At 41.5% G+C, this 15,857-nt stretch overlaps 1 protein-coding gene across 2 annotated transcripts; it reads left to right on the forward strand.

Moving 5' to 3' along the window:
- Nucleotides 1-584: 584 nt before the first annotated feature.
- On the forward strand, nucleotides 585-14,189 carry LOC109439680 (P antigen family member 3). Of its 2 annotated transcripts, none has more exons than XM_074323378.1 (8): nucleotides 585-947; nucleotides 4,810-4,928; nucleotides 6,403-6,494; nucleotides 6,913-7,021; nucleotides 8,579-8,692; nucleotides 10,510-10,635; nucleotides 11,681-11,818; nucleotides 14,014-14,189. In XM_074323378.1, exons 2-8 carry the CDS (start codon nucleotides 4,919-4,921, stop codon nucleotides 14,031-14,033), a joined length of 609 nt encoding a protein of 202 aa, XP_074179479.1. In that variant the 5' UTR covers nucleotides 585-947; nucleotides 4,810-4,918; the 3' UTR covers nucleotides 14,034-14,189. The 2 variants fall into 2 exon arrangements, with proteins under 2 accessions (XP_074179479.1, XP_074179480.1); XM_074323379.1 differs by having other exon boundaries at nucleotides 604-947; nucleotides 11,693-11,818.
- Nucleotides 14,190-15,857: the final 1,668 nt, after the last annotated feature.

Raw genomic sequence — 15,857 nt, forward strand, 5'->3', positions numbered from 1 at the left:
TTTTTTATAACAAATATTTTATTTATTTCAGTTTTTTATTTTTTAATTAAATTTATTGGGGTGTCAACTGTGAGTAAAATTACATAGGTTTCAAGTGTACATTTGTAATACATACATATCTGCTATTTTGTGCTTACCACCCAGAGTGCGTCCTTCTAACATCGCAATACATTTCACCCCCCTTTACCCTCTTCTACCATCCCCATCCCCCCTTACCGTTTGATAACCAGTAAACTGTTGTCTGTATCTATAAGTTTTCTTTCTTTCCTTGTTTCTTTCTCTCTCTCTCTCTCTCTCTCCCCCCCCCATCTCCTTCCTTCCTTCCTTCCACTTATTTTTTTGTTGCTTTCAGTTTTATATCCCTCCTATTAGTGAAATCATATGGTTCTCGACTTTTTCTGTCTGACTTATTTCGCTTACCATAATAATCTCAAGATCCATCCTTGTTGTCACAAATGGCAGTATTTCATCTTTTCTTATGACAGAGTAGTATTCCATTGTGTATACATACCACATGTTCTTTATCCAATCGACTATCAAAGGACACTTTGGTTGTTTCCGTGTCTTGGCCACCGAAAATAATGCTGCTATGAACATCGGAGTACGTATACTCCTATCTTTATGGATAAATGTTTTCATATTTTTTGGGTAGCTAGCCAGGAGATGGATTGCTGCATCATATGGTAATTCTACTCTTATTTTTTTTAGTAACCTCCACAGCGTTTTCCTTAGTGCCTGTACCAATTTACATACACACCAACAGTGTATGAGGGTTCCTTGTTCTCCACAGCCTTTGCAAAAGTTGTTATTTGTGTTGTTGATGATAGCCATTCTAACAGGTGTGAGGTGGCATCTCCTTTTGGTTTTGATTTGCATTTCCCTAACAGCTGGTGAAATTGAGCATTATTTCATATATTTCTTGGGCTTTGTGTGTCTTCTTGGGAGAAGTAAGTACCTGTGCAGGTTCCCTGTCCATTTTTTCATTGGATAGTATCATTTTTGTTGTTGAGGTGTCGTGTTTTGTATGTATTTTGGATATTAGCCTCTAATCAGAGGCGTGGTTTCCAAATATCTTCTCCCTTTCGATTGGTTGCCTCTTTCTTTTGTTAATTGTTCTTTTGGTGTGCAGAACCTTTTTTGTTCATTACAGTCCCATTCATTTATTTCAGTTTTGACTTCCCTTGCCTTTGAAGTCAAATTCATAAAATGCTCTTTGAACCCAAGGTTCATAAGTTTAGTACCTATGCTTTCTTCTATGCAGTTTATTATTTTAGGTCTTATGTTTAGGTCTTGGATCCATTTTGAGTGAATGTTGGTATATGCTTACTGATTGCCATCTAGTTTCATTCCTTTGCACGTGGCTTTCCAATTTCCGAGCACCATTTATTGAAGAGGTTTTCTTTTCTCCATTGTATGTTTTTGGCTTATTTGTCAAAAATTGTCTGCCCATCTTTATGTGGGTTTATTTTTGGCTTTCCAATTCTCTGCCATTGGTCTGTGTGTCTGTTTCCTGCCAGTTCCATGCTGTTTTGATCATTGTCGCTTTGTAGTACACGCTGAAGTCAGGGAGTGTGAGACCTCCAGCCTTGTTCATTTTTCTTAGGATTGCTTTGGCTATCCGTGGTCTTTTGTGATTCCATACAAATCTGATGATTTTTTCTTTTATTTCTTTTTTTAAAAATGCCACTGGGACTTGGAGGTGGACTGCATTAAATCTGTGTATTGCTTTGGGTAGTAGGGCCATTTTAACTATGTTGATTCTTCCAATCCATGAACACGGAATGTCTTTCCCTTTCTTTGTGTCTCCTTGACTTTGTTTTTGAAATGTCTTATACTTTCCAGTGTGTAGGTCCTTGACATCATGTGTTAAGTTTGTTCCTCGGTATTTTATTCTTTTTGTTGCAATTGCAAAAGGATTTCTTTTCCGTTCATTTTTCTGAAATTTCATTGTTAGTATATAGGAAAGCTATGGGTTTTTGTACATTGATATTGTTTCCAGCAACTTTACTGTATTCATTTAGTGTTTGTAATAGCTGTTTGGTGGAATCTTTAGGGTTTTCTACATAAAGAATCCCGTCATCTGCATAAAGTGACAATTGAACTTCTTTGTTCCCAATGTGGATGCCTTTTATTTGTTTCTCTTGCCCGATGGCTCTGGCGAGGACTTCCAATACTATGTTGAATAACAGCGGTGATAGGGGGCTGATATGTCCTTACCGATTTTCTGTTTGGATAATCTTTTCAAGCCTGTCAATGCTGTTCTTAGGTCCCGTATATATAATTGTGCGCTGTGATTTCTCCCTTTCGTTCTGCTAGGAGTTGCTTTGTATGTTTTGTTCTTCGCCAACTGAGAGTATACATATTGACAAGTATGTCTTCTTGTATTGTCCCGTTTGTCATCATGAAATGTCCATCTTTGTTCTTGTTACTTGTTTTATCCTGAAGCCCGTTTTGTCTGATATCAGTATGACTACTCCTGATTTTCTCTGGCTACCATTTGCTTCGAGTATCATTTCCCACACTTTCACTTTAAGTCTGTATCTGTCTTTGTAGCCGAGATGTGTCTCTTGGAGGCGGCATGAGGTTGGGGTTCGTTTTCTGGTTCAGCCTGCTACTCTGTCCCTTTATATGGGCGAGCTCAGTCCAGTGACATTTAGGGTAATTATATTGATATATGAGGATTTCCTATTTCCCTTTTAACTTTTATTTTGTGATATCTTGCCTTCTACGTTGTTTCTTTCCCTTTGTTCCTGTCTGTTATTTTACTGTGGCGGTATTCTATGATGTTTCCCGGTGCTTCCTCTTTTTTCACGTTATGTGTCTCAGTTTTGGATTTTTTTGAGCGTTATCATTAAGTTTATGTAAAAGAAAGTTTCATACATACAGTATAAAAAGCTACTTTGTAACTTCTGTCCCTTCCTTACTTTCCCTTACATTTGCTACTTTCCAGACAAAACTGATCAGCTATGTAAAACAGTGGAAAAGAAACGTGCACGGAGGTTCTGTCTAAATTGACAAGAGTTTTTATTCACAGTGGCTTCATCGACATAACTTTTCAAATCGAGCAATATCTCGCCTAAAGAGATAAAAGTTGAAAACAACTTTATTCTTCATTAGAGCAACTGCCTAAAAGACACATCAACTCTTCATCAAAAAATACCAAATGACATTTTTCAAGGCCTACATCTTTTGAACAATTTTCTTGGAAACTTTGCCTTGCAGTGTCCGGAAACCATTACATCACCGCTCTTACCCAAACCTAATCACACCCTTCCCCCGCACTGTAAGCCCTGCTTTACTCCATATTTCAAAATCTAAACAAATATGTCTTTTGCGTAGATACCCAAGACAGGGGTTGCTGGGTCCTATGGTAATTCTATTCTTAATTTTTTGAGGAAGGTCCGCACTGCCTTCCATAATGGCTGCACCAATCTGCATTCCCACGAAGAGCGTATGAGGGTTCCTTTTTCTCCACAGCCTCTCCTCCACTTGTTACTATTTGTCTTGTTGATGACAGCCATTCTGACTGGGGTGAGGTGATATCTCATTGTGGTTTTTATTTGCGTTTCTCTGATGATTAGTGACGGTGAGCGTATTTTCATATGTGGGTTGGCCATTTGCATGTCCTCTTCGGAAACATGTCTTCAGGACCTCTACCCATTTTTCAACTGGATTGTGTGTTTTTCTGTTGTTGTATGAATTCATCATAGATTTGGATATTAGCGCCTTATGGAGACGTTGTTTGCAAACATCTCCCATTCAGTTGGTTGACTCTTTACTTTGTCGATGGTCTCTTTTGCTGAGCAGAAGAATTTTACTTTGATACAGTTCCCTTCATTTGTTTTCGCTTTTAATTCCCTTGCCTTTGGACATAAATTCATAAAATGCTCTTTGAACCCGACGTCCATAAGTTCACTACGTATTGTTTTTTCTATGCAGTTTATTGTTTCAGGTCTTGTGTGTAGGTGTTTGATCCATATTGAGTTACGTTTGGTACATGGTAACAGATAGCAGTCTAGTTTCATTCTTTTGCACGTGGCTATCCAATTCTCCCAGCACCATTGCATTTATCCATAAAGACATATGTGCTCCAGTGTTCATTGCACCTTTATTAACGGTGGCCAAGACATGGAAATAACCAAAGTGCCCTTCAATAGATGAATGGATGAAGAAGGTGTGGTAGATATACACAATGGAATAGTATTCTGCCGTAAGAAAAGATGAAATAGGACCATTTGTGACTACATGGATGGATCTTGAGAGTATAATGCTAAGCGAAATAAGTCTGACATAAAAAGTAGAGAACTGTATGATTTCACTGATATGTGGTATATAAAACTGAAAACAACGAAAGAACAAGGCAAATAAAGAAGCAGAAACTCATAGTCACAGATAATAGTTTAGTGGTTAGCAGAGATAAGAGAAGAGGGGTCTGATAGATGAGGGTAAAAAGAATGAAATATATGGTGATGGAAAGCGAACTGGCTCTGGATGGTGAACACACAATGTGATATATAGAAGATGTATTACAGAATTGTTCACCTGAAATCTATGTATCTTTGCTAACAATTGTCACCCCAATGAACTTTAATTTAAAAAAATAAGTAAATTAAAATATATGCATATATATGTGTGTGTGTGTATATGTCTACATATGTATATACATATATACACATATATATACATATATAAAATGTCTTTTGCCCTGCCCCCTCTGAGACTCCGTTGAGGTTCTGCCCAGGTATTGCTCTACCTGACTGTTAGGTAATAACGTCATCTCGCTTATCAAGTTGTTCTGCTGGTTTGTAGGAAGTACGTGAGAAGCAGAATCACCACTGCTGTACACCACGTGACACTGGACTGAGACTGGATCCTAGGACCGTTATCAAAGGGTATTTGTGAACCACACACTGACTGAATGACCACAGGTATGTTCCCGAGAAACCAGTTATCAGTCCAGGGATTTAAATGTGCGATAAGTTGAGCAGAAAAGAAAGCAAAAGACGAGAGAACCTAATGAGTGTATGTCAGTGTGTAAATGCCTTGTTTGCATGACACATGATCCAGCTGCACAGAAGGAACTGATGAATCGCAGTGTGTGTAAAAAAGTGCATTAAAATCCTTAGTATCCGTTTCTGCCAGGGCCATATATTTGACATGCATCGTCCACGAGGGGTGACCTGGGGCAGTGTGTCCACAACGTTTCTGGAAGTATTAGAAAGCTAGCAGGGGGAAGAAACAAGACGGATCAAGCTCCTCTCTTCGACTACGGAAGGCCCGGGGCTTTCGAGGCTCCGCGGGCCCGGCAGGGGAAACCTCAGCCTGCAAAGCAGGACCCAAGTCCGTGCGCATGCTCATCGGTGCGCATTGGTGCGCATGCGCCCTGCAGCAGGTGGCAGTTGCTGCGCAAGCGCGTTGTCGGCCGCGTTGTGTGAGCAGAGCTGGGCCGGAGGCGGTCGTGTTCATTCCCTCTAGATTCTCTCTGGCCACTTGAGACTGAACGGGTAGGTCCATAGCTCAGGCCGCCCAGGTGCGGAAGGGTGAGTGAGTGGGGGCACAGCCGCGGGCTTCCGTGGAGACGGGGCTGCTCTCTGTGGCTCCGAGGAGGGAGGTCCTCGAGGTCCTCGTCTCTCCCGTCGCACGCGTCGTGGCCGCCGTGGCCCCTGTCGTCATGGTGGGAGCGGGCCAAGGGCGGATAGTGGACGGTGGGCCGTGGAGGGCAGGTGTCAGATGACGACGGGCAGTCTCGGGGCGTTGTTTCCGTGTCTGGGGGCTGGCGGCCCCTGGAGCGGCCCCGGGAGCACCGACTCCGGAGTCCTCCGTGGGGCCCTGGGCTGGGGGCCGGGCGGGCTGCAAGGCAGGGCCTAGAAATGGGGTCGCGGTAGGACTGCCACTGGGTCCCCGAGAGGTGGCGCGTACCAAGCGGAGTGCCCCGGGAGCAGCGGGCCCGTCGGGCCGTGTGGCAGGCAGCCCGTCGCCTGTGCCTTGTGGTCAGAAAACCGCACAGGCAGCAGGGAAAGACTTGAGCCTTTCTACCTGTTCCAGCAAAGCTTTCTTGAAGCGGGAAAATGGCTTCGTCGGTGGGAGTGGCCCATAGCAGTAGTCGCTGGAGGATCAAGGGTCTAGCGGTATTTTCCTCAAGGTCTTCACGATGGGGAATCCGGTTCTGGAACCAAAGCCGGTGTTTTGTCCTGTGCTTACGGCGATTATACTGCCAGCTTGTCCATCAAATAGACGCATTTACCAGCCCTTGTGTTTGGTGTGAGCGGAAAGCATGTGCACCTACACTGACCCTGAGACGTACTTTGAAATGTAAAAACAAATTAAACGAGAACATAGCCAGGGAAATGGTACAGCTAACGTCTTAAGTAAACTTTTCAAGTCACCTGATTGTACTTTCAGTGGGAAGTATGAGCAAGCATGTGAGATCCAGATCCGTATGGGAAGTAGTACTGCGAGATGAAGAGTCTTCGGAGCCAGTCGGACCTGTGCTTGTGAGTGCTTTACTGTTCCGTGTTTTCTCTTACCAGACATGTATTTCCTGAAAGTCCTCTTGAACGACTCTAGATGCAGTGAAAAACGTTTCCGTGTGGTTAAGAGGAAGGGAACATCGATCCAGGAGGATTCCATGCTGGCATTGAGTGGAAATGCAGCCGATGCCTTCTTTCTCATGCTTGTTCCCAACAGACTGTGCCCATCCAGCCCAGCGGAGAGTGAAATCGCTTCTCAGGTCTTTGTGAGGAGCTCCTCTGGGAGTGGCCACAGTTGGGGAAGAGTCAGTTCATCAAGAATGAGAATATAGAATCACGTTTTTAAATGTATTGAGGGTTATTCATGATTATTCTGTATGTTTGCATCGTTGGCATGTATTAACATGAATCCTTTCCTTTGCTCACATGCACACACCCCTAGGGCCTGCTACCCAGTGATGAACAACCTCCACAAGGGGAGGCACCAAGTCAGAGTCAGGAGATTACACCTGGTCAAGACAATGAAGATGAAAGAGCACCTGAGGTTCAAGGTGAGGGGAAAGGGCGAGGAATGCCTGTGGGGGCAGGGGTGTCGATGTGCCTCCTGTACTGTGACATACCGGAACTGTGGATAGAAACCATTCAAAGGCATCTCAAACATTCCGTGCACATGGGCTGAAAATGTGAACATAGTGTAGCTTCCAGCTTCTTGCACTCCTTCACTATAATGACTTTTGTCGTTTTCTGCCAGATTTATTTTGTGTGCTTGAAAAGACAGTCCTTCTAAATCAGAGGAAACTGTAATTTTCACTACGAAAATGTACATTCGTCCACACGGTAATTTGTTCTTCTTAGAACTTGGTTGAATGGCTTCTCAGTCATTGCATCAAAAGTGTAACCAACTTTTATGAGCGTGTGCAGAGTGCCCCGTCAGCATATACTATAACACATGAAGTGAAACCTATTAGCATCAGGAAGGTAGCTTCCTTTAATGATGAGAAAACTGAGGACGTAAGCACTTGACTCACTGACACAGAATTCATAATTCATTCCAAGGTTTGTGTGCTCCTACCATCTGTGTTGGTATATGAAGTAGTGAATGGTTTTGTATCAAATGCTACATTGATTGTCAGATGTGCCTGTATGGTGACGTAGCTCACTGCTGGCATGAAAATAGATGCAGTTCAATGGAGCAGCAAAGAGACTCCTGAGATGTCTTCAGGGAATGGTGGCCGCTGTATGCCCTGATCCATATTTTTGTTATGATAAGTTTGGTAAAAGCTGGACAATTCAGAATACTGGCACATCGGTAATGATAGGTGTGTGACTTTTTAAAAGTGATGTAAAAAGGAGTTTAAATACTTTTAACATTAGGAAATGAAAAATACCTTAAAATTATTATGAAACAGAAATTATCTCTGGTAACTCTATAGTATTTTCATCAAACACTTGTAGTAAGTTATTTACATGACTCAGGCCACGGATTATTGTACCGATTCTCTGTTAAGAGGTTTCCGCAGTATGACTGACACTATAGTCCATTCATTTCTTTCCAATCTACTTTCCTTAAGCTCACTGTAAGACAGATATTTTATTGTTTATCACTAATAATTTGTTTTTATTTTCGCTCCTTTTCTGAATGGGACTCATTTATCGAAATGAGGGCCCTGCACGTAAATATAAGTAGTTATTTTGATATAGTAAGTTTTGGCTTATTGCAGTAAGGGGTTGATGTCACTACCATAAGAGTTGTTATAGGCCCCCAAATGCACTCAGTGACACCTGCGGTAAATTTCATTTCATTGTAATCACAGATCATCGATGGTGTAGCCCTCAGACTTCCTGGGCAGAGCTGACGCTCTCTATTCTTAGTACAAGGTGGCGATATAAGGGAAATGGAGATGCCTGTGCTTTATCTTCAGACTGTCACTTAAAATAAGGTGTCATACTACAGGAAAACAAAGATTTGCAGTACACATTTCCATCACACTTGTTCTCCCAGAAAATACAGGCTTTTATTGCTATCAGCTGAAGGAATGAAGATTTTAATTCACTTAATTATTTGCCATGGATAATGGTCAAAACGATAACTGTTTTTTCCTCTTAAGATCCTGACCCAGAAGCAGATCTCCAGGAACTGGCTCTCGCTAAGACTGGGCGTGAGGGCAAAGTCAAAGGGGAGAGTTCACCAAATACACAGCCCTTTCAAATGCCAGCAGCAGGTACGTTATCCATTAAGAATGCAATTTGTGTGTTTTCTTCACAATCCCATCTCCGATACTGTAGAGGTACCATGCTGTAACGTGAATAGAGTCATATGTAAAGATAACTTATAATAGAGTTCTGTCGCAAGGGCCTGACTGCCTGACCTACAGACTGTCAGAGATAGAAACAAATGATGTCAAAGCTATATTAAATTATAAAATAAAAAACACATTGTTACCTTTGAGTATATGTGCCATAACTAACAGCAGATAATTTTCAGATTCTTTCATAATTCCTGCGTTTAAGAAACACGTGAATGCTTTTGTCATCAATATTAGGTTGTATGAAATATGCTGAGGCACTGAAATAGGTTGCAGTACCAGTTCTAAAATAATGTGTGTTTCTCTGGGAGAGTCTCATAACTTCAAAAACACCTTTACTCTAAATAGTGTAAGATCCCTGTGCTAAGCACGCTCACTGTCACCACTGTCAGTCTAAGTGACTTACTGTCAGGAATTAAAATGTGCGCACTATGACATTATCACCTCTAAGCATATCAAACGTGTCATAGTGTAAGTTCGTGCACCCAGCAATCAGTTGTTAACATTTAAGGTTCAAAGACTACAGCCTTAATAATTTCTGAGTAACCAATTAAGTATGCTTACTGTTGAAACTAGCAACGTTTCTTAAATATCACGATTATGTATTTGTGATGTGCCGGTTTCTACAACCCGCAGATTTAACAATGATTCCTAAAAGGAATCATTATATTGCTAAAAGAAATAAATGCACAGAGATAGTATTAACCAAAAGGATTATGGAAAGAATCTCCATCTTGTTTATCATCATAAAGAATGCTGTACAGAGTGTCCTAAATTCCCTTACATCTTTTCCCCATCGTGTGAATTGCAAAGCGAAAGAGCAAGGGAATGGTATGACTTGCCTCTAACAGGGTCTGATACATGCAGTCTTTGTCCCTTTGTGACTTCTTACAGACGTGTTGCATTACTGAGTTCTCATATTCCATTAACAATAAAAATATTCATAATTAACGAAAGACAACCCCACTGCCATTTTCACAGTCACATTAGGGTATTTTTAGTGTGCCACATAGAGTTGTTATTAAGTAAAGGTAACATGAAAATATGAATAACATATCTTTATGTAAAAAATGGCACATCACAATTTCTACCTGTTGTTTATAATACGCTTGCCAATTTTCCCTACATTACCATAGTGGAAAACAATAAATACAAATGTTACATAATATACGAATACCAGGAAAGTAGGACCGTCCCTAGGAGTAAACACTGTCAACTCGGGAATCTTTAAACTCCAGGGAATGTCATGTCATCAGTAAAGCATCGACCTGGGCTGTCAGGTTCACTGCTCACAAATGCCCTTCCTAAACTTTCCTCTGCTGAGAATGTTCCCATAAAAGGTAGGAATGTACGTTTTCACGTCTCAAAGGACAGTGAAGGCCCCAAGTTTGCTTTGACTCGGTGAGATTATTGCATGTCACGTGGGCATCACTTGCCTGGGACCGGTGACCGATGCAGACTGGAGAGCTGCATTGGAGCTCCGGATTAATTCCACTGGGCTTTCTCTGGTTCTACCCCTGGAGGACAGAAGCTGAAGATGAAGCCAGTCTCGAGGTGGCTTCTTCTGTATGTCCTTCGTTGTTGGACTTTGGTTTATCTAGATTTCAGGAGATTCTCAATGATGGTTGTTCTATAGCTTAGTTGTTATTTTGATGTGGTCATGAGAGGACGCAAGCACAGTATTTACCTAAAGACCGTCTTCACCGGAAATCCGTGAAACGTTTTCTTATAAGGGCCTGACCCGGAAACTGATCTCCAGGACCTGGCTCAGCTGAACACGGGGGATGAGGGCAGTGATGGTCCTGACGTCATGGAGGACATTTTGCCAAAACCAGAGTCCATTTATATGCCAGAAGCAGGTATGTTACTCATAGGAATACAGTTTTCGGGGTTGCTGTTTTCCACAAGCGCACGGATACGAACATAGAGATAACATACTCTAGCATTAATAGAGCTCACCTAGAAGATTTTTGAGGGGTAGTTCAGGCCCCAAAGGCCACACTGCCGGACCCATAGTCGATCAGCTGCAGAAACGGGTTGAATCAAGCTGTATCGAATTATAAAATCTGAAAACCTTTTCTTACTTTTGTGCATTTGTACTTTAACCAACAGCTAATATTTTTTTACAAGCCTCTATAATTTCTGCCTTTGCCAAATGCATCATGGATTTGAAATAATTATCAGTTTGTATGAAATATGCTGAAGTAGTGAATTTCGAACCAGCACCCGCTTTAATATAATTGTGTGATTCTGGGAGAATCCCTTAACTACTGAACGATTCTTTAGTCTTACATAAATCATCAATGCCAATCAGATATATAAATATCATTTTCAGTGCTGGTTTTTGTGTTCTCTAGTTCACTTGTATTCACCACAAAAATAGAAAGATATTCTGTTTTTCATTACTGATTCATAACAATGTATCATCTTGAGTCAAATTTCGAGATTTCATTGCAACTAAGATGATCAGGAAATACTCGACTTGAACTTTTTTGTTGTCGTCCCTTATGGGAGAAGTGAGTACTTGTTTTTGGATTCTCTCAAATTGTGAATTCTTCTGGCTCTTAGACAGCAATTGCATTTAAAATTTTTTCCGCAATAGAGCCCTAGATGCCTGAATTATAAAATGGCAAGAATTTTCTACTTCCTAGTTTATCTGTCTGGGGATGTTGAGAGAATGCAGGCACTGACGGATGTCCCGGCCGATGAGAGTAAGATAGTTCCGCTAAGCAAGCTCACTGTCACCTTTGTTAGGCTGTGATAGCTATTGTTGGTAATAAAAGTATGCAAACTATGATATTATCACCTCTAACCATATCAAATGTGTCATGCATATGTTTGTGCCTTCGAAAAGCAATTGTTTCCATTTCAAGTTCAAAGACTATCACTTTAATAATTTCTGAGCAATCAACTTAGGGCCTGATCCGGAAGATGACCTCCGGGAACTGGCTCAGCCAAAGACTGACCGTGAGGGCGGAGATGGTCCTGATCTCACGCAGGAGCTTGTGTCTAAGCTAGAAACCGTTCACATGCCGGAAGCAGGTATGTTACGCAATAAGACTCCTATTTATGCGTTTACCACATCACTGACCATGAATTCGAGAGCTTTTGAATTTCAAGGCAGCATTTTATGTTTTGGGAAGAACTTGCCTCGCATTAGTCTTCTAAACCTCTTTACTGTACATTTGCTGAAGTGTTTCATTAGACTACTTACATTAAGAGAGTTTTCAGACTACTTCCAGGAGCCTGTTAGACATGGCGAAAATGTATTCATAGGCATAACATAGCCTATTAATGTACGTGTTATTAGATAGCTACCAAATTGCTTGAGCATCCAATATCAAAGTTCAGAAAAAAATACCACAACACAATAAACCAAAGGGATAGGCAATGACATACGTAATAAAAGTGTAAATCCTTAGGAAAAGGAAACATAATTTCACTAGTAAATCAAAAAGATGGTTCTTCTGAAAAATATTTGTGAAGAAATTAAGCATCGAACCTAAGGACACTGAAAAACTTTTGCGAAGACTGTCCATGAGTTACATGATCTTGAAGAATGTGGAAGAAATCCAAGTACACGGGTTAGGGAATATGATTGAGACACTAACAGATATTGATTGTTTTATATAATTGAAAGTGAATACATTCTTGACCTCTAAAGTAATATTTTCAAAGTATGAATGGAATGGTTGATCTTCTAGGAAAATATATATTATTTAACATACCCCAGTAATACTCGGATATCTGAACATCACAGACATCATGGGAGTGTTTGGAAATTCATCAGAATTGTCCCTCAAAAGGTCTTACTTTATTTAGTTAAGAACGTGGTAGCGTATGCTTGAAAATTGATGAGAATAGATGGTTAAGCATTCTCATCACAAAACATAAATAACTATGTGAGGTGTTGGATGTGTTAATTACTTCCGTTTATCTTGGTAATCATTCCACAATGTATAGATACATCAAATCACCATGTTTTATACTTTAAATATATACAATCATATTCAGTATTTTTTCCTGAATAAAAATTTAGAGAGCACTTCTTTTGGAAGAAAATTTATCTTCTAGATATCTTACTCCTGCTCTCATTCTCTTTCCTTATCGCTCCCTCTCTTCATTCTTCTCTTCCTCTTGCTTTTTTTTCTTTTTTTTGCCATGACATACATCCTTGGCATATATGTTCTTCACATTTTGGTGTCAGAAATGATGGTAATCACTTAAAACTAGTGTGACCGTATAATTTATTATATAAACTGAACCACTTTCAAGTGTGGAAAAGACATTATTTATTATTACGCTTGGACTACAGGTCAAAATGGGGACACATTAGTACCCCACTTAAGCAATCACACGCTGGCTAAAATGGCCCAAAGAAACGTTTTTCCATTCCTGCAACAGAGAGAAAACACAAATGTGGTACTGGACGTTCTATTTACTTCAGTTAAGCAGTAAACGATGTGACGTTACTGTTTTAAGTATGTTATGCTCAGAAAATTATTTCAGGTCAAAGCAGTTAATTGATGCATTCTTGTAAATGTCTTTCATCTCTTAGGATTTATGCGGTGTTGCTTGGATATTTAGTAAAAGGATACGCAATTTTTGCTTTCTGTTTAAAACTTCCATTTAACGTTTTCATTTTGTGTCATGTGTTCTGTACAGAAACATTGATTTCATTTCCTTGTACCAATAGAAAGAGGCGTGTGCTAAAAAGTAGTGGTAAAGGATATTGAAGTCTTTTTTACGAAACCAGAGCTGTAATGTCCTTTGTACACCTTCAATGTAGTCTCAGTCACACTCTGCTAAGTTGTGTTCCCACCTGTCATGTTGATCGTGTGGGGGAAGGGCAAGCACAGGATTAAGGAAGATGAGATGAAGACTACCACGTGGGATATCTGACTGTGAAAATTGCCTCAGTAAAGGTTTTTTGCTTTCCCCGACGAGCATTACCAATCTTTTGTTAAGTGCATGTCCCAGTGTTTGATACTATTGAAAATTGAATTGATTTTTGAAATTTTATGTTCTGATTGAAGTTGTATGTACAGATATATCTGCACATTGGTATTTCTCCAGCAACCTTGCTAAATCTGCTTATTAATTCTGAAAGGTTATATCTAGATCCTTTTGGAGTTTCAACATGCACAGTCATATCATTTGTGAGTACGAGCAGAGTTCTGTGCTGTTTGAAACATGTTGTCTTTTTTTCCCTTTTCTCATTTTACCACATTGGACAGAGCCAGCCAGTACAGTGTGAATAGAAGCGGTAATAGTGGGCCATCTTTCTCTTCTCTTTGCCAAGAAATGCAGCGTTTCATCCTTTCACCAATTTACTGTGAAGTAGAGGAAGTTCCACTCCAGTCCTGGTTTGCTAACAATACATAGCTCCAATAAATGTTGACTTTTCATCAAACGCGTGTGCATTTATTGAGATAATTGAGGGATGTGCTCTTCCAACAATCTGTTAATGTCCTGAATTACACAGGAAAGTTCCTGTGTTTAAATAACGGTTGCCTTCTTACGGGGGTAAATTGGGTCGTGATATATTATTTGTATCAATAATCTACCCCTTAGTGTCATATGTTTAGGACGTTCATGTATGACCTCCTGAGTGACATTAGCACGTGCTTTTAGGTCATGCACTTTGGTATCAGGTTACACTAGATTCCTCAGGTGCATTGGTCTGTACAGACTCTTTTGGTCTCTGGAAGGGAACCCTGTGCAAGGTTGGGAGGAAGGTAGCGCCAGCTTTCCCCTGTGTAGCAGTTTCTGGATTCCATGTCTCTTTGTAGAACTGGACCCCACTTATAGGTGAGTGACAGGGAAGCTCCAGGTCCCCGTCACTTCAGCCTTGGTGAGGTGCCGTCTTCCCCGCAAGACACCTCTAGTGACGCTGTGGCTCTGAACGCGACCGGCTCCTGTGTCTGTGATGATATTAGTCTCCCACACACACTACGTTAGACGTCATGTCTCTGTTAAGTGGCCTGGATAATTTCTATCTGTGTGACATGGTGGGGACTGGCCTGCCCGATCCGTCAGCTGTGTCCCGTTAACGACAATACATCCATTTATTGAGTTCTATACTAATCCCATGAATCACAATAACTCACATTTGCAGGGTGTGTGCTATGTGCCGGCCGCTTCCCTGAGCTAGGTTCCACACATTTATGACATCACTTCATCCTCAGAAGAAAGTAAGCCAGAATGTACACAAAATTTATACTTGCTCACCCCACAATTTGATAAAAGCTGAGATGACACTGTTCAGGTGCTCTGGCCCCCAGTTCCAGCCTGGGGTGACACCTTTCTCAGGCATCGCCGGGGGCCCCTCTGGTCCCATTTCATCCATGCTCATTTTCTATAGATTTGATTAAATAGGAGCTGACGAGGGAACAGTAGATTTGTTCTGGGGACAAGGAAGTCTAGAGATCCAGGCCCACTCGGGACAGTCCATCTGCTGAGGGCAGCTGTGGCTCTTCCTGGGGAAAGGGATGGACCCCAATGCCCGGTGTCAGAGCTGTCAGCCACAGGCACCGTGGCTGGTTGGCGGGGCTCAGCAGGGATGGCAGGGTTTATGGGCCACCTCCTGTGGATGTGGCGTTCACACTAGCCCCCATAGGGAAGGAAGCCTAACTCACCTTGACCAGAGGCGAGCAGGATTGGTCATAATACAGTTATTCCAAGACTCAGACACGACAGGTCATTCTCTGAATCCCTCAGCTCCCGAGGCCCTTTCCATCCCTGGCGTGAACCTCCCTCCCTCATAAGGACAGGATGGTGACTGCAGACAGCAGGGCCTTCAATTCCCCTGGCCTCTCCCCTGCAAGATGGAAGGAATAGATGTTGCAGAATCGTCTCCCCAAATCCCTGTTCGTGTTCCAGTTGCGTAGCTAAAGCCAGAACAGTGAGCCAGCACTGCTTGGCCATAGAGAATGGGTTATTCGATTTGGCCAAACAAAAGGTCTGGACAGCAAGAGTTCTCAAATCCTTCTCACAAAATGCAAATCGGGGCAGTGTTTATGCAGCTAGGGAGTAGAAGAGGGACAGCTCAGGAGATGTCTGAGTTTTTTCAATCACAGAC

The sequence above is a fragment of the Rhinolophus sinicus genome, chromosome X (assembly GCF_036562045.2).
Source record: "Rhinolophus sinicus isolate RSC01 chromosome X, ASM3656204v1, whole genome shotgun sequence".
NCBI classification, from domain to species: domain Eukaryota; kingdom Metazoa; phylum Chordata; class Mammalia; order Chiroptera; family Rhinolophidae; genus Rhinolophus; species Rhinolophus sinicus.

Bases quoted from the DNA above. Each gene is read 5' to 3' on its own strand.
- LOC109439680 (XM_074323378.1), top strand. The intron at 6,495-6,912 runs GTGAGTGCTTTA...ACACACCCCTAG, and splicing joins AGCCAGTCGGACCTGTGCTT to GGCCTGCTACCCAGTGATGA. The intron at 11,819-14,013 runs GTATGTTACGCA...CACATTGGACAG, and splicing joins CGTTCACATGCCGGAAGCAG to AGCCAGCCAGTACAGTGTGA.